Consider the following 23,334-nt stretch of genomic DNA (forward strand, 5'->3'; position numbering starts at 1 on the left):
CACTTTTGAACAAGATTAATTTTATTACCACCGGGTACCATTGACGTAGCACGTTGTGCGCTGGTTCCTTTAATACAGCACACCATCTAGTACCGACAAATGCAACACATCATTCAGGTTCGAGTCTGTGCCATTTCATCGAAAAATCAAATTAACCAAACAGATGATTAATATTTTTCATTACATATGTTTACCAACCACTTAAAAGTGTTTAATATTCAGTCACTTTTTTAGGCGTTGTTTGAACAAAGTGTATAAAATCAATCAGGCCTCTAAACTTTATTTCACATCGAGCTCAAATCTAATTTTTATCGCTTAAAATAAATAATTTACACTTTTATCACCCTAAAAATACATTCAACACTGAGGTCCTATATAATATTTCTGAACAGTATAGCTATTATAACGAACCCCCAATCCAGATAAGAGCCTCAATCAACTGCCCGGATTATTTATTCAATTACCAATATAAAGTAACATAGAAGCATATTGTGCGAAAAGATGTAAACTGATCTTTATTGTTTGTAATTTTTATCTGTCACTGTTCGCTAAAGAACCACGATACAAATGTTACAGACTAATCTTCTATTTTGAATTCAGTTAAATTAATCATAAATCATGTGAATGACAAGCTTGTCGCACTGAACTACGCTTATGGTTCAACATTCTTAACATGGCTTTCAACTATAACACGACGACCAAACAAGCTATCCACTAAACACCACCACTGGGTTACCTCCACCTGAATTTAGTTTCCGAGTGTCCCGTAAGACAGTAAACACACAGCAGCACAGTCTTCATATCAACGACATATAAGCGCATCACAGGACAATAGCATCTACATGAGAAAATAAAGAATGGCTTTGTGGGTGTAATAGGATATAAAGACAGTTATAGCAAGGGATCATAAGGGCGTGTGATATGGCGAGACTCAGGTATGTTGTGCTGTGTTATATGTAATGACAAAGACTCACGCAACCAAGCCACCGTGAATTCTTCGCCTTTTACACAATGTTCAAAAACAGAAGAAAAGAGTTATCTAGTTGCGGGCCTACAACATGCAGAGATTGGTAACATGGTTATTTCTTGTCACCGTTGGTAGTACTCATTCGTTACAGTTCGGCGTATCGAGTAGTGTTTACAAGTTAGACAACACTTCCAATCACTCTTCGTAAATAATTCTAAGTGTAGGTAAATATTTAGTTTTTACTGTAGAGAAACTTTCAGAACTCCCTGTATTACCTTCGAACCATTTAGAGAGTGAAAAGTTGGAAGCCCAAAGCCATTCTCTTAACAGGATAACCTCTTGACAGTGTCATTCTTCTGCACTTTCATGGCTTAAATCTCTTTAAATTTAATCTGCAAAGCTATACTCTGCAAAGGGGGAAAAAAAATAGGACAAGGAAATTCTATCAAGGTGAAAAATTTACATGGAACGGTGTTAAAAGCCTATCTAAACAAACGATGCCCGGATCATAAGCGAAGGATATTGAAAGATACACAACACGAATTGTAGGGAACACTTACTTAATGTATGCCTCAGTACGTTTCGTGCGCATGCGCTAATCTTGAGGTTGTTTTTGTCTAGGCAGTTACTGTAATCATGTTTTCAAGAACCACAAATCCCTATAATTCTTCTTAGCCAACATATATTTTCCAAAATATTACGTGTTCATGACAAAAGACGGGCGCTTGTCCGAAACACGTAATTATTCGATAACACGTAGTGTAAAAAAAAGTGACTGGCGAAAATACACACCGGGTCTCTACACTAGACAGAAATGGCAAACATGCATCAGAACTGAGTGAGTGCGCGGTGGAAACATCTCTGAACTCTGACGCAGCCTTGAAATGGAACTTGCAGAGAATCTACACACAGCAACCGACGGTAAGCGCATTTTCCAAGCCCTCAGTGAAAACGTGTAAATGGGTTTGCCAGACTATTCGTAACACAAGAATCGGATACGTCGCAACTCGTGTCACGACCCGATACTAATGCAACGTTAATCAGTGGCGTAATTAGTCACCATTTTGTCCTCCGGCTGTTAGTCAAAGCACACCACAGCCATTATCCAACATTCTATGGAGAAAAAAATATTACAACCACGGGTTAACGCATGCCAGAAACAAGAACAAATAAAGATTAGTTTCGCTGTATAATAGTAATAAAAGTGATATGATTAATACCTACCAAATTAATGGTTACTTTCAGCTATAATTTAGCATAAAAGAGGCCTTGGGATATGTATTTCAATAACAGTTAATAATAACTCGTATAATGGCTGTTATTCAGTAATAAATTGATGAAAAACGTGGTTGTGGAACAAAGGAAAATATCTGACAGAGAATCACATAAAAGAACGCAAAACGAGAGCAAGCGATACTTTTATTGGTTGTCAAATATCATTAAACTTATCAACTACACAAGTTATTTATGCAGGAGTACAGTGTACAAATTTAAGTCACGCATCCAACTACATGCAGGGAACCACTAGAAATAGGAATGATCAAAATGACAAACCAAGGATTGTCCAAAAACACAGCACGGCACTAATGTATTAACTGAGAGAACAATACCCAATAATATAAAAATGATATAATTTATGTTTGTGTGAGTAAGTATATCACCTGACGTGTGTAAGCGCTAAGGACTTATGTTGTATTATTCAGATCAGCTCACAAAGATGTGGGCGGAATATATGGTTTCCTGATGATAGACGTTAGTTATGGCTATACGTATTCAATGGTCCCCACACACACACACACTTTCAACATTCCTAGAGATGGATGTTTTTAAAATGTATTCTTCCTTGTAGAGCGAAAGACAATGGTTTTGTATGGGTGTGGAGTTTCTTGTGCACCCTGAGGGAAGAACACAGATTTAAGCTGTCTGAGAAGAAAGTTCTGAGAAGAATTTTTGGTCCTATGAACTAAGAAACAACCGGATATCTTGCGGAGCTCCATAACTTATGCTCTTTACCAAATATTAATTGGGTAATCAAATCAAACAAGACGAGGGCAATGTTTATAATACATTTGATGAAAATCAGTTCAAAATTAAAATGGAACACATAGACTTACACAGACAGAATGGTGATCTCATTACCCACATTCTTCCTTGAAAAGGAAAGTTGTATAAAAAATGTTTTAATCACATTTTTCCGGGCAACAAACAAACAAATATTAAACATCTAAACCAACCGTAGTAAATTTCAGTTCTATCGTCTTTAAAACAGAACCTCTGTATCAATTAAAATTAGAACAAGCAAATTCAGTGGCTGTCTGAAATACTGCGATTATCACGTGGAACACGCAGTACTAACCGGAGATTCAATCCTGAAACTTTCCTGTCGTTAAGAATGTCCTGTGTAGTCACATCATCCAAACTCTCAGTAAGACAAACAAACAAACACTCATCTCCTGCCGGGTCCATGTCGTCAACTGCACTGTAGACGTAATCTGATAAAAGAGCTACAACGGATGAAAGATCTAGTTACGGTCCGTCGCCAAAGTAACAAAATGTTTCAATGCTGTCGCTTCGGTTTCCAGATTCCAATAAAGTTTTTACTACACAAACCGGTACTGATACTTCAAAATTTAAATACTTGTCTGAATAATAACAAAACAATTGTGTGACTAACAAATAAGCTGACTATTACAAGACTAGTTACGTGCCGGGTCAGAAATAAAGCTGCTAAGTACGGGCTATCGCACACCTCGTGGGGAGATGACGGACGAGAATGGTCGAACGATCATTTGAAGCGGAAAACGGAAGAAGAGTAAAATACGCTCAAATTCCACTTCGTCAACCACAAAAACAGCTCGGAGTCATCCGATATTTATCATTTGCCTCCGTAAGAGAGGGATCCAAGTACAGAGAGCTCACATTATGTATCGAGACAGTAAAAACAAAAGAACTACATACTTCCAAATAATAATAATAACAATAATAATAATCCGTGGCGTACAGCCCTCTGAGAGCCAAGGCCGACTAGCTGGCGTTCACATGCCTAAGCAGAGGTAAACGATCAACCAACCAGATACAGGGTGACGTGTGGTCAGCACGACGAACCCCCAGCCATTGCTAGTTTTCACAACCGGATTACGCTACTCATTGTAGCTCCCCAATTTCCTCACGATGCTGGGTTGGCACCGGTCCCATACGCTGGTCGAAAGCTCACGAGAAAATTTCTTCTCCCCCGAGACTCGAACCAGCGAGCATTCCGTATCGCCAGTCCGAAGCAAGATGCCTCAGACCGCGCGGTTAATGTAATATGTATAAACTAACGTGAAGAAACTCTTTTCAGGTATAAAATAATAACAGACAAGATATTAAATCTGTTCACTTATTAGAAAAAATAATCCTATATTGTCTTAAATATAATTCATCCAGTACTTTACACAATTAAATGACACAGTGAAATTAGGTTTTTGATATTCCACTACAAGCAATTACTGTTAATAAAATGTAGCGAGAAAAGATTATGAGCTACCTTTCCTCATATCATGACGTTAATTATTCAATTAATGCCCTATCATTTCATTCACCAATTACAATTTTATAAACATACGCGTGTTGAAAGCCAGCTTGACTTCGCGTTTCCGCGGTGAGAAACCAACACAAAGCAACATGATACATTACAAATGTGTTTTGTGTGTTATAATATAAAAAAATATATCCAAAATAAGCATTTTACACTGTCAATTGAAAAGTCAAGTTTTTGTTAACATTAAATAAATATTTACATTTTAAAAACTGGAACTCTTTAATGGAAACAATGTAATTCAAGCAACACCAGGTTTGAACATTTGAATTGTATTCCAATTAGCATTGTCTGCGATCGTGTTCTTCCGTAAAATGAGGACTAGAAGATAATTTATTTCACATCTTATAAAGCAGACAAAATATGAAAGGAAAGAATTGTAACATTCTATAGAGTTATTTAGACTATTCGTCTTGTCAGTCGAAATAACGCGAGCTAAAGATGTAGAGGCCAATTATAAAAAAAATATAATCTGGAAAAAGCACAAAACTTTCAGAACGGCAAGTCTGAAGTCGACTAAAATATTATATTTTAATAACGACAGTCATTTCTTCCTATTTGGTTACTTACCTGGAACCTAATTAGTATAACAATAGACCAATGCCATATATTTTTCAATAGTCTTATGAAAACTTCATTTCTTACTGTGCCCCGGTGGGTATCTTTCGGCATTAAGTTACGTCACCCCTTGTAATCGTGTCTTCCTCCTAACGTGGGCTGGATTTACTTTATGTAATTGTAGGGGAGAGCTGGGTAAAACAGGTCGCCTGGCTTAGAAACTGCTGCTCCCTTGTGAATTGCAGGCGAACTTCTCAAAGAGAGGAGGGTAACTCGGTATTTAGAAAGAATCAACGAAGGACATCTTATTATTCGTAACTACTTGGAAGAAAGTTGTTTTCAACAGTTTCTATTCATATCTTCGGTTCATCTGATTCTCACTTGACTTCTGTATCAAAGAAACAATTTGGTTTCTTATTGATGGAGGCAGTAACTCTGTAACCTTGCAAGATTACACGGTGCAACATCCTCGAAGAAGCTAGTCATTTTCATTTTAATTTCTTCGAGTGCGAGCTTTAACACTGGGAGCCAAATGACTGAGCCCCGCGGCTATAAGGAACTGCAGCGAACCTAGGATAAAACCCTGCAAGTAGAACACAGCACAACAAGGCCCGGTGACGGAACCGAAATGACGCCCTGGACGTGGGGTTGTTAACCCGTGGTCCGCCTACGTGTTTTGTACGGCCAGTGTACATATTTGTAATATTCTATCACTCTACGATCCAAAATAGTTACCTACATCAGAAAACACTCTTTATTGATATCGTAAATAAATAACAGCAGGTCTACTTATAACTGTGAGCGACTGTACAGATTGTCGAACGTCAAATCAAAAACTAAGTACAGGTAGTATGGCGTCTGACAAACAACTGGAGGGTTGAATGCAAATAGAAAAAGAAACACTGATACTCAAAAAGTATTCAAACTAAAGCAGTGCCTGGTATGTAATGACGGCAGATTACAATTTTACCTGTTGTCCTTCCTGATTCCTGAATAGTATTTGACGTTCTTTGTAATCTCTGAGAATCTGATTCCGAATCTGGAATAAAGAATTCTGTTTCATGTAAGGTTTTCGTGAAATAAGTAATTTCAATTTCTAATGTTTAGGAATTCAACCACTTTTACATACTGTAACGTTATTCAGATGATACAGAAAAACATCAAAATTTTCTTTACTTCCATTTTAAGCAACATTAAACATATGAATGGGAAAATAAACCTGTAAAAATTGTTCCGGTTCCACACTGTGTAACAGAAACAGAAAATAACACTTATATTTAACGTGTTCGAAACTTTTTTTCCCACTTGATTTCCCCTTATAAGCTCCCTTTTCAAGTGTTCAAGCAACACTGATCCAAAGATAGCTGTCTTCGGACTCATCGCCGTGAAAAACTCAAACCCTTCAACACTGATCCATCTATTCGAAATCCATTTCCCCTGGTAGCGATTTTCCATGGTAGAATTCCGATAAACACTGAGTAACATGTGAATTTGTTTAAACCACATATCCTAACTTAATGTCGTTTTTAATAAACTGTCATGGCGCTGTACTCGTTGGGAGTCTGAAAAGGGTTAAGAATCGCCAGGCGCAATTATGAGAAACGAAATATATAAATCAAGGGTGTTTCACAATAGGGTACTGAGGGTACCGTCACGTCGAGACGGCTAGAAAAATCCACAGTTAACCGACACGAATATATCACCTCAGTCAGGCTAAGACGACTGTCACCTGGGTTGCAGGAGAAAAGTTTCGACCTAGGCAATGCGGAAGAGCATCTGGACTTTATTAAAAAATATAATTCTTCAACTCTCATAACGTAGCGTTTTAACGAATAAGTTCAACATGATAAATTTTATCCACAGATTTACTGTCATCAGACTTCTGCTTGGGTCAACACTATCATTGTCAAGAGTTTTATCCTGATGAACAAACAACAGTCCGGTAGAAATCTGCCAACGTTTCAGAGATGCTTGCTGCCTCTATCATCAGGGCAAGGACTCCTGAAACATCGGTAAACTTCTACCAAACTACACGCCGCAACGACCCAGAAAGACAGCCATCTTCAATGTACATTTGATCTGTGGGTATGAAACAAGATCATCACGCTCTGCGCCATATCAGATGAACGTGAGTTCGCATTACTTTCCCACCTTTTGTCAGTATAAAGACTCTTGCTATAGTCAGGACAGAACGTCCGGTGTTCGATTTCGGACAGGACAGGATTTCTATCTTCCCGCCACGTCCAGATCGGTTTCCTATACAGTAGGTACCGGGGTTCTAGCCGGGGTGTGAAGCTAACCATCTTGTACCCAGAATAAAAATTCATGGAGAAACATTTTTGTTATTTATTGTCTTTCTACTAGAACATGAGAATTTTGAATAAGCCCCCTTATCAGAAACATACGTCTTTCGTGTATAAATCAATGCTGTAGGTAGTATCTCCATACTGACAGAATATTTCAAGTTTTCTTGCGTTCAGAGATTTCTAAGGAACAGCTCCATACAAACTCCACTCTTTCATATTAAACGATTAATCACTTGTGTACTTAACAGAAAGTCTCAAGTCTACAAGCCAATTACTGCTGGTAGACAATTATGAAGACAGATGACACGATTGCTTTTAATTTTGTCTAGATACCGACGTCCTCGTCTAATAAAGAACACGACTTTCAACCGACCACATAACGATTCTACATACCTGTAAGTCAAGAAGAAGAATTTACATAATATTCTCTGTCTTAATAAATGCAGAACACGTGTACTAGCAAAGACCAAGTGAATGGATGGTAGTAAGTACTTCAACTTGAGACGAAAGTGCTTCAACGACATTTTAATACGCCTAAGGCTTACGTTGAAAACAGCTCTCACATTTCTCAGAAACTCTTCAACCTAAATGTTATTAAGTATACGTAATATGTAATTTACCTGAAACAATCCAATGAAGCGGGGTTTATATTGAACAGCTAACAATCACTCAGCTGGTTAAAAGAATTCTAGACCTTTATAAAACCCGATGGTTCATTACAGTGTCCACAAGACCCCGACACTGATCCAAATTCTGAATCCAGTCCACATCTTTACATTCTATTTCCTAAGATCCATTTTAGTATTATCTCCCCATCTACGACTAGGTCGACTTCATTCAGATTTCCTGACTAAAAGTTTCTACACATTTCTCACATCACTCTTAAGCTTAGTTTTCTCTGCGTTTACTTCTATACCAACTTCTTTAAAAGCATCTAACAACGATTCTACATTTTTATTACTGATATATACGTTCTCAGGGGAAAAATCCATCATCGGCATACAAACTCTTCGTTTCCTATTCTAAACCATTCTGAATAGGAAATTTCATCAGACGTGTTTAAATATGCGGAATACACTTTTGATTTACAAACATTTTAAAGAGTCCATCCAGCTTAATTGGTTCACGGAATTCAATAATAGAATAAAATAGAACACTTCCCTCATAACTAAATCAAACGTTTATCCAAAGTCTACATAAATGGCTTATGTTGAGTTTAATGAGTAGTAAGTCTACATCACATTCAATATGAATATCTTTTGGGTCGCTGTGCTGTGTAGTCTGGTAGAAGTTCACCGACGTTTCAGAAGTACCTGCTGCTTCCAACATAAGAACTCCCTGATGATGGAAGCAGCAAGTACCTCCGAAACCTTCTATCATACTTCACGGTAAATAACCTTGAAGACAGCAAAGTTCATACACGTCGCCGTGAGAACCAAAAATCTCACACAATAAGAATGTGGGATAGTATGAAATACAATTGAGATCCAGGATAAGTACACACAAACATTCTACCTGACTAAAAGGCCAAATTAATTCAAAACACGCACTTGACCGGATGCAAGGGCAATTCCAGTCAGACTATTCGTCTCCTGGCTTCCGGTAATCAAAGACTATAGGCCTAAGTTTACCTGAAAACTATCGATACACGTATGAAAAAAAATAAAATTACAACGAATTCTAAATTAAAATCCAGACGTGTGTAACCGGGGGGCTCACACAAGCCCGTTGATAATTTTGTTCATTTTATCTGACCCCTTGGCACAGAAAATATAAGATACCTAGGCGATACATCAGTATCAAAATATCGATACACATATATCCACATATCGATATATTTGCCTGTCCCTTCTTCAAAATTCCAAAATGAATAAGAAAATACAGTAAGCCCCTTGTTAAACTGGAGTCACACCGCTGATCAAATCATATTTAAAAACATTCCTAAACTTTGAGACTCTAACTTTATATTCTATCCATACACAAGACTAGACGTTAATCTTTAAAGGGAATGTTTGACTAAAAATGCCTGTTTCCGTATGTGATGAGAATTAGATGTTCTTGAGGTACGTTGTGAGTGTTGTGAGTATTGTGGGTGAAGGATATATTTTCTGAACCCCAAATATGCATGAAATTTAAACTGTTCAGCCTATCTGAAATGTAGCAAGCTAATATAATTATTTTTAATTCTCGTAAGTGTTAGACTGAGTCTACCACCTCCATGGGGCAGCGTCCTCCTAGAGAAGCTAATACTCACAAGCTCGTCAAAAAATTTCCCGCCTTATTCAGTTTTAAGTTTTATGAAACAATTCACAACAGATCAGATCAGAAACCTAAGCCAGATAAATCTTGTCCAAACCCTCATATATTATATCCTTAATATCAATTTAATTATTAACTTCACACCTATAACACATATCACACATGGTATTGTACCTTCAGGTTTCCCGAATAAATACTTTACTTGCTACATTCCGCGCCAATCATGTCATCGCCATAATATTATTTGGTAAATGTACAAATTATGTACCTCAGAGGATGATTTTAGGTTCTCACGGAGTATAGTACAAAGATGGCTGTCTTGTGGGTTGTAGCACCGTGTAGTCTGGTAGAAGTTAAACAACGTTTTAGAGGTCAATCGGCATCACCATTATCAGGAAGATCGCCCTGTTGATGCAGGCAGTAAGGACTTCTGGCTTGAAGCTTCGATGATGCGTACCTGCAGTTAAAACTTTATGACTGTAAACCAGTAACAATAAAGGCAGCATGTGTGTCAGCCAAGGTATCCGTCCAGGTCCGTGGCGCTTTTAAACACTCAGTACCAAAGTAAGTTTTTAAAATGAGGGGTTTTTTGGCTCTCACACTCAATTACAGCCGCGATTAATTTGTGCAGGAAACGATGAAGCGCGACTGATTTGACTGCTACAAGAATGATCAATTACGAAAAAATATTTTAATATTTTTGCAGAGGATTGTTATGGACGGTTGTTTGCTGTGCAAATATCGGTTTAAGCAGACTTTAACAATTAAGGCACGAAACATGACGTCACCTATCTCGACTCAGTTCATGTGACCTCATAGTGGCTTCAGATGTTACAGGAAACGACGCGGGGCCTTCATTCTGAAAACTGCGTGCATCAAATCTAATGGCTCTACACAATTTGCCCCGACATTGCCTTTCCATCGTATTTGATCTCTGAAAAGGAGGATACGGCTTGATAATTCATTTACAAACGAGCCTTATACTTAAATCTACTGAGAATTTTTGCAGCCAAAGCTTTGCTCCAATCAGGCAATTGACTGACAGTTCAGTGAATGACAGCTTTACCAAGAGAAACTGCAGCTTAAGTTCTGGTCCATACTTTATTCGTTCTCTGCGAAACTTTATAGCCTACATAACAAATTAACTGACCTTCTTTCATTGTTTCACACAACTAACCTTACTTCAGACTGTAAAGGATTCTGCGAAACGAATGACTTCAAAACATAAAAATAACGTAAAATATAAAAAGAGAAGAAATAACTTTTCTCATTTCCAAAAGTGTCATGAAATCTGCGACATGATTAATGACTGCAAATTAAGTTCAAAAATGATGCAGACTTCCGTAAGATGAAGTAGAAACGGTGAAGCACAGTGAAGGCAGATAACTTTCTTTCCAAAAGCCTCTGAGGCATATAAAAGGATCTGCTCAGGGCTAAATGTAATTAAAGGAAGGCTTTTGATAGTGCTAAGTCCTCTCCCAGGAATTTAAGGAGAAACGAGTTCTGCAAAAGTGCAAAAATAAAAAAAAAGTACTGACAGTGAGTACTTGTACCACAGCGTGTACAGGAATCTAATAAAAAAATTACAAAATCAATTATAATGTAATAATAATTGAAACCAATTCTAATTTATGTTTTTGGTTGCAAGTACAGTGCGGACTATTTGTTCCTCTAGTAGACTCAAAGGTATCTCTGTGCTTAATTAAACACCAAATCATAAGGATGTATGGAAAAGTGGCGGCAAAGGTCCATGTATTCTTAACGTTCGTACTAGACAGTCGCCTTCACACTCTGGCGACTCTACCCAAAATAAAAGATCCCCAAATACCCGTTGAAGTCCCAAAGTCGGCATGGACTCGGTAAAAAATTACGCGCCATGTAAACGCACAGGGGAGAGGTGGTATCGCTTCTACTCATTCTTGACGTCGGCACTAGATAAGGGTGAGTGGTTAGGGTCACGCCCCGGCCGAGCTCTACCCCCGGGAAGGGACCCTGGTACCTATTGGATAGGAGGATGGGTGAGCCCCAGAGCCGGTCTGAACGCAGAGGCTAGAGGAAAAGTCCTCTGCCCACGTCGGGGAGCGAACCCCGGTAGTCCAGCCCGTAGTCATCGTTATCCCGACTGAGCTAAGATAAAAATAAGTCATTGACCCTATCAGAAATCGAACCCTGGTCGATATGAGCTTAGGGACGAAACAAAAGTTGCTAAGATTGATGGGTGATATTGGGGAGTAATTAATTTCACTATCAAATGTTGAATAATTCAGAAGAAAAATAAATTGATTTTCTGCATTTTTATTCGTGTTCCGTTCAATAATAGTACAATAAAGCTTGTAATTTCGAATATTTGACATATAAATGGAAACAGAGTTGTCCACTTCATTACGAAACTGGACGTCTGTAATAAAATTTCCAAAATATTTATCCAAAAAGACTTACCTATAACCCCAAAATGTGCACTAAAATGGAAATTTCCAGTCTAACTTCAATTAAATTGACATAATTCACTGAAAACAGAAAACGCAAGTGTAAAAAATACAATACCAAAAAGCCACAGGATCAGAACTACATAAATGCACACACAATTCCAGACATCAAAATATTCTTGCGGAAAGAAAGCTAAGATTTTATGAGAATCAATCAAGTTTATAGCACTGTTTTCTTACCAACTCTCTCATCTCAAAGAAACCAAATCCTAAAATAACAAACTTGTTTCCCTCTAGGGTGAGAGGACACGAAAAAGAAACATAAAAGGAATGATATAAAATGTGTTGGCAAGCGTGCGCATGCTCTGTGTCTGTTTGTCTTTCAAAGAGTTTGGGATCACCCCAACTTCAAACTCGCCCTTCCATTCCTGCAAACGTCTTTTAAATTCAAATTAGCGTGACATTCAACATTAGGGCGCAGAAACGTTTGTAGACTGACTTTCATTGTGGAAATAAATCATATTCCACGTTGATATGGATTAAGTTACCTCGGGCCAGTTCTTAAAAACTGTTGATTTAAAGCAAAGAACTGTAATTCAGCAAGTCGTATCCTTTAGAAACTAAAAGACAACTGTCTTGATTATAATAAAAATCCTTTGTGTACCAAGATAATATGGTTTGGGCCCAAAAGATTATCTTAGCAAACAACTTTGAAAAGTTTAGATTGCAGCCTAATAACGATTTCTGAACTGAGTAATAATTAATACAAAAATTTTAGAATATATTACTTTCCTACATGCCATATGACATAATGCGTCTCTCTCTTTATCATATTGCTCTATAATAAAAAAAGATTAATATTATAAATGCATGTAAATGAAGATTATTCTGATACTACTGCTGCTGCTGCTGATAATGTTTTACATGCACAGATGTGGACTTTTATAAATCGATATTCTTCAGTCGGTTTTATCAGACCTCTGACCCCGAGCATCAAACAATTACATTATACAAATTTTAAAAATAACAAAGAAAATATTTCAACAAATTCAATTTTAATAAAATGACGATTACGTGTGGGGGAAATGAGAAATATATACAACATTTTAAACGTGCGCGTAATATAATCGATTTTAAATAAACAGGATACTGAGTGGATTCGTCTAGCTCAGGATGGACCAAATGGTTGGCCATAGTAAACACTTTAATGAACTGTTTCCACAAAATATGCGTGTCTCATCGATAAGCTGAGGGATTACGGCGTCCCAAGACGTACTCTTCCATTGAATTACGACACGACAGCAAAGTTCAAATACGTCCTTTTTCCTCCTCTTGTTATCCGGAGACTGGAAAATGGAGTATCCACAGCAAGTTTATGATATACAACTTTTTAAAAATATGTGATATCGCTACTTTCTCCACAAAATTTAAGTTTCTAACGCGGAGAATAAGAAGACTTATGTTTTTTGGGATGCTGCGCCGTGTCTGTTAGAAATTTACCGACGTATCAGAGGTTCATGCTTAATACCACCCAGTCTTGTTTAACTAACTAACTAGATGGCTTACCGAACCCGAAGGTTCATCACCGAATTAACCAAAGCCCTCCACCGGACCCTGTCCTGGGCCAACAAAATCCAGTTTCCTTCAACTCCTATCTCCCATAGATCCCGCCTGAGATTATCCTCCCATCTACGTTTAGGTCTCCCCAGCGGTCTCTTCCTTTCAGGTTTCCCAACCAGTACCCGGTGCACACCTTGTCCCATCCATGCGCGCTACATGTCCCGCCCATCTCACTCTTCTCGACTTAATCACCCTCACAATACTGGGGGAGCAGTACAGATTTTTAAGCTCGTCATTGTGCAGTTTTCTCCACGCCCCATCGTCTTCCCTCTTAGGCCCAAATATCCTCCTCAACACCCGATTCTCAAACACCTGCAATCTGTGTTCCTCCCTCTGAGTGAGAGACCATGTTTCGCACCCATACAAAACAACAGGCAGGATTATTGTTTTGTATACTTTAATTTTCAGGTTCTTAGAAATCAGACGGGAAGACAAAATATTTTGGACTGAGAAGTAGCAAGCATTTCCGGAATTTAGTCTCCTCCTAACTTCCTCACAAGTATCGTTTTGATTTGTTATTGTTATTCCCAGATATTTGAACTTTGTAACCCTTTCAAAGGATTTATTAGCCACCCTAAGATAATTTTGCTCGCCTGTCTTCTGATGACGAGATACTAACATGTACTTAGTTTTTTCTGAATTGACTTCCAGCCCCACTTGTCTACCAGCCTCTAGTAAAACTTCTGCGTTCCTCTTTATTGCATTCATATCGTCCCAAAATAAATTAACATCATCAGCATATGCCAATAGCTGATGTGTCCCATTCAATTGCAAACCCTCCTGCCTACCTTGGACCTTCCTGATGGCGTATTCTAGTTAAAGAGCAAGGGAGACAAAGCATCTCCTTGTTTTAGACCGTTCTTGATGAGGAATGTCTCAGATACATATTTACCTACTCGAATTTTGCTACAGGTTTCATTTAAGCAGATTTGTATTAGACCCACTAGCTTCTTTGGTGCACCAAATTCAATAAGAATATTATATAGCACTTCTCTCTTCACAGAGTCATGGGCTTTTTTGAAATCTATAAATAACTGATGTACGGTCCCACCGAACTCCCATTTTTTCTCTAGTATCTGACGAATGCAAAAGATCTGATCAATCGTTGATCTGTTTCGTCTGAACCCACACTGATGATCCCCAATAATTTCATTCGCATATGGGGTTAATCTTGCCAAAAGAATGTTGGATAGAATTTTGTATGAGGTTGATAGCAGCGATATTCCTCGGTAATTACCACACTCAGTCTCGTCCCCCTTCTTATGAATAGGAATAATTATGGATTCCTTCCATTGTTGTGGCATCTCTTCCTTATCCCAAATTAACTGAATAAGCTTATGGATCCTCATATGCAACCCTTTGCCACCTGATTTAATTAATTCTGCTGGAATCTGATCAATTCCTGGAGATTTATAACTTTTCAACTTCCCAATGGCTAGTTCCACTTCATCTAAGCTAGGTTCTGGCACCAACAGTTCAGCTGTATGCATTTTAAACTGTCTAATATCACCAGTATCATGAACATTTAAGAGCTCGCTAAAGAGATTTTTCCACCTATTCACAATTTTTATTGGATCTGCAAGCAAATAGCCACTATCATCCTTTACCAAATTGGTCTGGGGTTGATATCCTTTCTTAAAGTTTTTAATGCCTCTGTACAGGTCTATGAACATTCTTCATCAAACCATGGCTTATTTTGCTTTCTCCTGTAGTATCCTAGTTTCTCTTTTGCTGAAATGTTGATGCAGTTTCTGACATTTTCCCACTCCCTGTTGATGTCCACACTTTCATTATCCTCATTTGTCTCTAAAATTTGAAACCTATTCGAAATTTCAACTTGATATTGTTCCTTTGCCTCTCCCTCACTTAATTTTTTCAAATCAAATCTTTCTGTGTCAAAACTTTGTTTAGTTCGTCTACTTACTGAAAGCCGCTCCCTCACTTTTGCTACCACCAGATAATCATCAGTGTCGCAATCTGCTCCTCTGACTGATCTCACATCAATTACATTTGTCTGCCTTCTCTTATCTACTAAAACATGATCTATTTGATTGTGTGTTCTGCCATCTGGAGAAGTCCAAGTGTATTTATGAACATCACGGTGTGGAAATTTTGTACTTTTTACAATTAAATCTTTTGACGTAGCAAAGGTTACTGCTCTAACACCGTTATCATTACTAAGTGCATGGAGACTCTCGCTGCCTATTGTGGGTTTGAAGATATCCTCCCTCCCAATTTTTGCATTGAAATCTTCTAGCAGAATTTTCATGTGATACTTGCCAAATGTATCAAATACTGATTCCAATTCTTTATAAAACCTATCCTTGATATCATCGCTTTTGTCTTCAGTTGGGGCATGAACATTAAGGACAATGATGTCGCACCAACGTCCTTCCAAAATTACGTAAGACAACCTATCACTAACAAATTCTACTCTCTTAAATTTTGCCCTAATTCTGCTATGAACAAAAAAACCCATCCCCAACTGATGATTGTCATTCCCCTTTCCATAGAAAAATATAAAATTGTCCACTGGGATCGTGCCCTCCCCCATTGTGATGAATTATAATTGTTTAATTTTAACCGTCTAATCACAATAAAATATTTTATTGAATATTAAAATATTATTACTAAAATTAACATTTAATATTTAAAATATATTAAAATATTAAAATGATGCTCTTTCTATCGAAATGTTCGATTTACAATTAGAGCGCCATCTTTTTCACATGTTTCGGTTTTCAATGAACCATCTTCAGGTGTATAATCGATATAAATTTAAATTCTTACAGCAAGAGATGATAATGTAGCGTCATATTGTGATGAATTATAATTGTTTAATTTTAACCGTCTAATCACAATAAAATATTTTATTAAATATTAAAATATTATCACTACAATTAACATTTAATACTTAAAATATTTAAAATATATTAAAATATTAAAATGATGCTCTTTCTATCGAAATTTTCGATTTACAATAAGAGCGTCATCTTTTTCAAGACATGTTTCGGTTTTCAATGAACCATCTTCAGGTGTATAATCGATATAAATTTCAATTCTTACAGCAAGAGATGATATTGTTGCGTCATATTGTGATGAATTATAATTGTTTAATTTTAACCGTCTAATCACAATAAAATATTTTATTGAATATTAAAATATTATTACTACAATTAACATTTAATATTTAAAATATATTAAAATATTAAAATGATGCTCTTTCTATCGAAACGTTCGATTTACAATTAGAGCGCCATCTTTTTCATATGTTTCGGTTTTCAATGAACCATCTTCAGGTGTATAATCGATATAAATTTAAAGTCTTACAGTAAGAGATGATAATGTAGCGTCATAATGTGATGAATTATAATTGTTTAATTTTAACCGTCTAATCACAATAAAATATTTTATTGAATATTAAAATATTATTACTAAAATTAACATTTAATATTTAAAATATATTAAAATATTAAAATGATGCTCTTTCTATCGAAATGCTCGATTTACAATTAGAGCGCCATCTTTTTCACATGTTTCGGTTTTCAATGAACCATCTTCAGGTGTATAATCGATATAAATTTAAAGTCTTACAGTAAGAGATGACAATGTAGCGTCATATTGTGATGAATTATAATTGTTTAATTTTAACCGTCTAATCACAATAAAATATTTTATTGAATATTAAAATATTATTACTAAAATTAACATTTAATATTTAAAATATATTAAAATATTAAAATGATGCTCTTTCTATCGAAATGTTCGATTTACAATTAGAGCGCCATCTTTTTCACATGTTTCGGTTTTCAATGAACCATCTTCAGGTGTATAATCGATATAAATTTAAATTCTTACAGCAAGAGATGATAATGTAGCGTCATATTGTGATGAATTATAATCGTTTAATTTTAACCGTCTAATCACAATAAAATATTTTATTAAATATTAAAATATTATCACTACAATTAACATTTAATACTTAAAATATTTAAAATATATTAAAATATTAAAATGATGGTCTTTCTATCGAAATTTTCGATTTACAATTAGAGCGCCATCTTTTTCATATGTTTCGGTTTTCAATGAACCATCTTCAGGTGTATAATCGATATAAATTTAAATTCTTACAGCAAGAGATGATAATGTAGCGTCATATTGTGATGAATTATAACTGCTTAATTTTAACCGTCTAATCACAATAAAATATTTTATTGAATATTAAAATATTATTACTACAAATAACATTTAATATTTAAAATATATTAAAATATTAAAATGATGCTCTTTCTATCGAAACGTTCGATTTACAATTAGAGCGCCATCTTTTTCATATGTTTCGGTTTTCAATGAACCATTTTCAGGTGTATAATCGATATAAATTTAAATTCTTACAGCAAGAGATGATAATGTAGCGTCATATTGTGATTAATTATAACTGCTTAATTTTAACCGTCTAATCACAATAAAATATTTTATTGAATATTAAAATATTATTACTACAATTTACATTTAATATTTAAAATATTAAAATGATGCTCTTTCTATCGAAATGTTCGATTTACAATTAATGCTCCATCTTTTTCACATGTTTCGGTTTTAAATGAACCATCTTCAGGTGTATAATCGATATAAATTTCAATTCTTACAGCAAGAGATGATAATGTTGCGTCATATTGTGATGAATTATAATTGTTTAATTTTAACCGTCTAATCACAATAAAATATTTTATTGAATATTAAAATATTATTACTACAATTAACATTTAATATTTAAAATATTTAAAATATATTAAAATATTAAAATGATGCTTTTCTATCGAAATGTTCGATTTACAATTAAAGCGTCATCTTTTTCACGACATGTTTCGGTTTTCAATGAACCATCTTCAGGTGTATAATCGACATAAATTTAAATTCTTACAGCAAGATATGATAATGTTGCGTCATATTGTGATGAATTATAACTGTTTAATTTCAACCGTCTAATCACAATAAAATATTTTATTGAATATTAAAATATTATTACTACAAATAACATTTAATATTTAAAATATATTAAAATATTAAAATGATGCTCTTTCTATCGAAACGTTCGATTTACAATTAGAGCGCCATCTTTTTCATATGTTTCGGTTTTCAATGAACCATCTTCAGGTGTATAATCGATATAAATTTAAAGTCTTACAGTAAGAGATGACAATGTAGCGTCATATTGTGATGAATTATAATTGTTTAATTTTAACCGTCTAATCACAATAAAATATTTTATTGAATATTAAAATATTATTACTAAAATTAACATTTAATATTTAAAATATATTAAAATATTAAAATGATGCTCTTTCTATCGAAATGTTCGATTTACAATTAGAGCGCCATCTTTTTCACATGTTTCGGTTTTCAATGAACCATCTTCAGGTGTATAATCGATATAAATTTAAATTCTTACAGCAAGAGATGATAATGTAGCGTCATATTGTGATGAATTATAATCGTTTAATTTTAACCGTCTAATCACAATAAAATATTTTATTAAATATTAAAATATTATCACTACAATTAACATTTAATACTTAAAATATTTAAAATATATTAAAATATTAAAATGATGGTCTTTCTATCGAAATTTTCGATTTACAATTAGAGCGCCATCTTTTTCATATGTTTCGGTTTTCAATGAACCATCTTCAGGTGTATAATCGATATAAATTTAAATTCTTACAGCAAGAGATGATAATGTAGCGTCATATTTTGATGAATTATAACTGCTTAATTTTAACCGTCTAATCACAATAAAATATTTTATTGAATATTAAAATATTATTACTACAAATAACATTTAATATTTAAAATATATTAAAATATTAAAATGATGCTCTTTCTATCGAAACGTTCGATTTACAATTAGAGCGCCATCTTTTTCATATGTTTCGGTTTTCAATGAACCATTTTCAGGTGTATAATCGATATAAATTTAAATTCTTACAGCAAGAGATGATAATGTAGCGTCATATTGTGATTAATTATAACTGCTTAATTTTAACCGTCTAATCACAATAAAATATTTTATTGAATATTAAAATATTATTACTACAATTTACATTTAATATTTAAAATATTAAAATGATGCTCTTTCTATCGAAATGTTCGATTTACAATTAATGCTCCATCTTTTTCACATGTTTCGGTTTTAAATGAACCATCTTCAGGTGTATAATCGATATAAATTTCAATTCTTACAGCAAGAGATGATAATGTTGCGTCATATTGTGATGAATTATAATTGTTTAATTTTAACCGTCTAATCACAATAAAATATTTTATTGAATATTAAAATATTATTACTACAATTAACATTTAATATTTAAAATATTTAAAATATATTAAAATATTAAAATGATGCTTTTCTATCGAAATGTTCGATTTACAATTAAAGCGTCATCTTTTTCACGACATGTTTCGGTTTTCAATGAACCATCTTCAGGTGTATAATCGACATAAATTTAAATTCTTACAGCAAGATATGATAATGTTGCGTCATATTGTGATGAATTATAACTGTTTAATTTCAACCGTCTAATCACAATAAAATATTTTATTGAATATTAAAATATTATTACTACAAATAACATTTAATATTTAAAATATATTAAAATATTAAAATGATGCTCTTTCTATCGAAACGTTCGATTTACAATTAGAGCGCCATCTTTTTCATATGTTTCGGTTTTCAATGAACCATCTTCAGGTGTATAATCGATATAAATTTAAAGTCTTACAGTAAGAGATGATAATGTAGCGTCATAATGTGATGAATTATAATTGTTTAATTTTAACCGTCTAATCACAATAAAATATTTTATTGAATATTAAAATATTATTACTACAAATAACATTTAATATTTAAAATATATTAAAATATTAAAATGATGCTCTTTCTATCGAAACGTTCGATTTACAATTAGAGCGCCATCTTTTTCATATGTTTCGGTTTTCAATGAACCATTTTCAGGTGTATAATCGATATAAATTTAAATTCTTACAGCAAGAGATGATAATGTTGCGTCATATTGTGATGAATTATAATTGTTTAATTTTAACCGTCTAATCACAATAAAATATTTTATTGAATATTAAAATATTATTACTAAAATTAACATTTAATATTTAAAATATATTAAAATATTAAAATGATGCTCTTTCTATCGAAATGTTCGATTTACAATTAGAGCGCCATCTTTTTCACATGTTTCGGTTTTCAATGAACCATCTTCAGGTGTATAATCGATATAAATTTAAATTCTTACAGCAAGAGATGATAATGTAGCGTCATATTGTGATGAATTATAATTGTTTAATTTTAACCGTCTAATCACAATAAAATATTTTATTAAATATTAAAATATTATCACTACAATTAACATTTAATACTTAAAATATTTAAAATATATTAAAATATTAAAATGATGCTCTTTCTATCGAAACGTTCGATTTACAATTAGAGCGCCATCTTTTTCATATGTTTCGGTTTTCAATGAACCATTTTCAGGTGTATAATCGATATAAATTTAAATTCTTACAGCAAGAGATGATAATGTAGCGTCATATTGTGATGAATTATAATTGCTTAATTTTAACCGTCTAATCACAGTAAAATATTTTATTGAATATTAAAATATTATTACTACAATTAACATTTAATATTTAAAATATATTAAAATATTAAAATGATGCTCTTTCTATCGAAATGCTCGATTTACAATTAGAGCGCCATCTTTTTCACATGTTTCGGTTTTCAATGAACCATCTTCAGGTTTATAATCGATATAAATTTAAATTCTTACAGCAAGAGATGATAATGTTGCGTCATATTGTGATGAATTATAATTGTTTAATTTTAACCGTCTAATCACAATAAAATATTTTATTGAATATTAAAATATTATTACTACAATTAACATTTAATATTTAAAATATATTAAAATGATGCTCTTTCTATCGAAAAGTTAGATTTACAATTAGAGCGTCATCTTTTTCACGACATGTTTCGGTTTTCAATGAACCATCTTCAGGTGTATAATCGATATAAATTTAAATTCTTACAGCAAGAGATGATAATGTTGCGTCATATTGTGATGAATTATAATTGTTTAATTTTAACCGTCTAATCACAATAAAACATTTTATTGAATATTAAAATATTATTACTACAATTAACATTTAATATTTAAAATATATTAAAATATTAAAATGATGCTCTTTCTATCGAAACGTTCGATTTACAATTAGAGCGCCATCTTTTTCACATGTTTCGGTTTTCAATGAACCATCTTCAGGTGTATAATCGATATAAATTTAAATTCTTACAGTAAGAGATGATAATGTAGCGTCATATTGTGATGAATTATAATTGTTTAATTTTAACCGTCTAATCACAATAAAACATTTTATTGAATATTAAAATATTATTACTACAATTTACATTTAATATTTAAAATATTAAAATGATGCTCTTTCTATCGAAATGTTCGATTTACAATTAATGCTCCATCTTTTTCACATGTTTCGGTTTTAAATGAACCATCTTCAGGTGTATAATCGATATAAATTTCAATTCTTACAGCAAGAGATGATAATGTTGCGTCATATTGTGATGAATTATAATTGTTTAATTTTAACCGTCTAATCACAATAAAATATTTTATTGAATATTAAAATATTATTACTACAAATAACATTTAATATTTAAAATATATTAAAATATTAAAATGATGCTCTTTCTATCGAAACGTTCGATTTACAATTAGAGCGCCATCTTTTTCATATGTTTCGGTTTTCAATGAACCATTTTCAGGTGTATAATCGATATAAATTTAAATTCTTACAGCAAGAGATGATAATGTAGCGTCATATTGTGATGAATTATAACTGCTTAATTTTAACCGTCTAATCACAATAAAATATTTTATTGAATATTAAAATATTATTACTACAATTTACATTTAATATTTAAAATATTAAAATGATGCTCTTTCTATCGAAATGTTCGATTTACAATTAATGCTCCATCTTTTTCACATGTTTCGGTTTTAAATGAACCATCTTCAGGTGTATAATCGATATAAATTTCAATTCTTACAGCAAGAGATGATAATGTTGCGTCATATTGTGATGAATTATAATTGTTTAATTTTAACCGTCTAATCACAATAAAATATTTTATTGAATATTAAAATATTATTACTACAATTAACATTTAATATTTAAAATATTTAAAATATATTAAAATATTAAAATGATGCTTTTCTATCGAAATGTTCGATTTACAATTAAAGCGTCATCTTTTTCACGACATGTTTCGGTTTTCAATGAACCATCTACAGGTGTATAATCGACATAAATTTAAATTCTTACAGCAAGATATGATAATGTTGCGTCATATTGTGATGAATTATAACTGTTTAATTTCAACCGTCTAATCACAATAAAATATTTTATTGAATATTAAAATATTATTACTACAAATAACATTTAATATTTAAAATATATTAAAATATTAAAATGATGCTCTTTCTATCGAAACGTTCGATTTACAATTAGAGCGCCATCTTTTTCATA

At 33.4% G+C, this 23,334-nt stretch overlaps 1 protein-coding gene and 2 long non-coding RNA genes across 23 annotated transcripts in view; 1 reads left to right on the plus strand and 2 right to left on the minus strand.

The window, feature by feature from the left end:
• The window catches only part of LOC147870838 (uncharacterized), a 144,517-nt gene that overhangs the window by 55,137 nt on the left and 66,046 nt on the right, over window positions 1-23,334 (minus strand). For 3 of the 21 annotated variants that reach the window (XM_087341823.1, XM_087341827.1, XM_087341828.1), the window contains 2 exons: window positions 6,073-6,141; window positions 2,369-2,862 (listed from right to left, as the gene is read on the minus strand). The exons of 8 other annotated variants lie outside the window; for them this stretch is intronic. In XM_087341823.1, the coding sequence (XP_087197949.1) occupies window positions 2,794-2,862; window positions 6,073-6,141 (138 nt within the window). In that variant the 3' untranslated portion in view covers window positions 2,369-2,793. Of the gene's footprint in view, window positions 1-2,368; window positions 2,863-5,838; window positions 6,142-9,935; window positions 10,125-12,106; window positions 12,175-23,334 lie in introns of those variants that run through there. 10 more of the 21 variants (XR_015533128.1, XR_015533133.1, XR_015533130.1 and 7 more) reach the window with 6 other exon arrangements.
• Window positions 1,499-8,063, plus strand: LOC147870841 (uncharacterized). Its single transcript, XR_015533142.1, has 2 exons — window positions 1,499-1,888; window positions 6,966-8,063. It is a non-coding gene; the product is annotated as an uncharacterized LOC147870841 (long non-coding RNA).
• On the minus strand, window positions 8,608-9,928 carry LOC147870842 (uncharacterized). Its single transcript, XR_015533143.1, has 2 exons — window positions 8,779-9,928; window positions 8,608-8,721 (listed from the first exon to the last, which is right to left on the minus strand). It is a non-coding gene; the product is annotated as an uncharacterized LOC147870842 (long non-coding RNA).

Source organism: Zootermopsis nevadensis, unplaced genomic scaffold, assembly GCF_977971745.1.
Source record: "Zootermopsis nevadensis isolate Lab colony 2312 unplaced genomic scaffold, Znev_1.0 Znev_ptg000093l, whole genome shotgun sequence".
In the NCBI taxonomy this organism is placed as follows: domain Eukaryota; kingdom Metazoa; phylum Arthropoda; class Insecta; order Blattodea; family Termopsidae; genus Zootermopsis; species Zootermopsis nevadensis.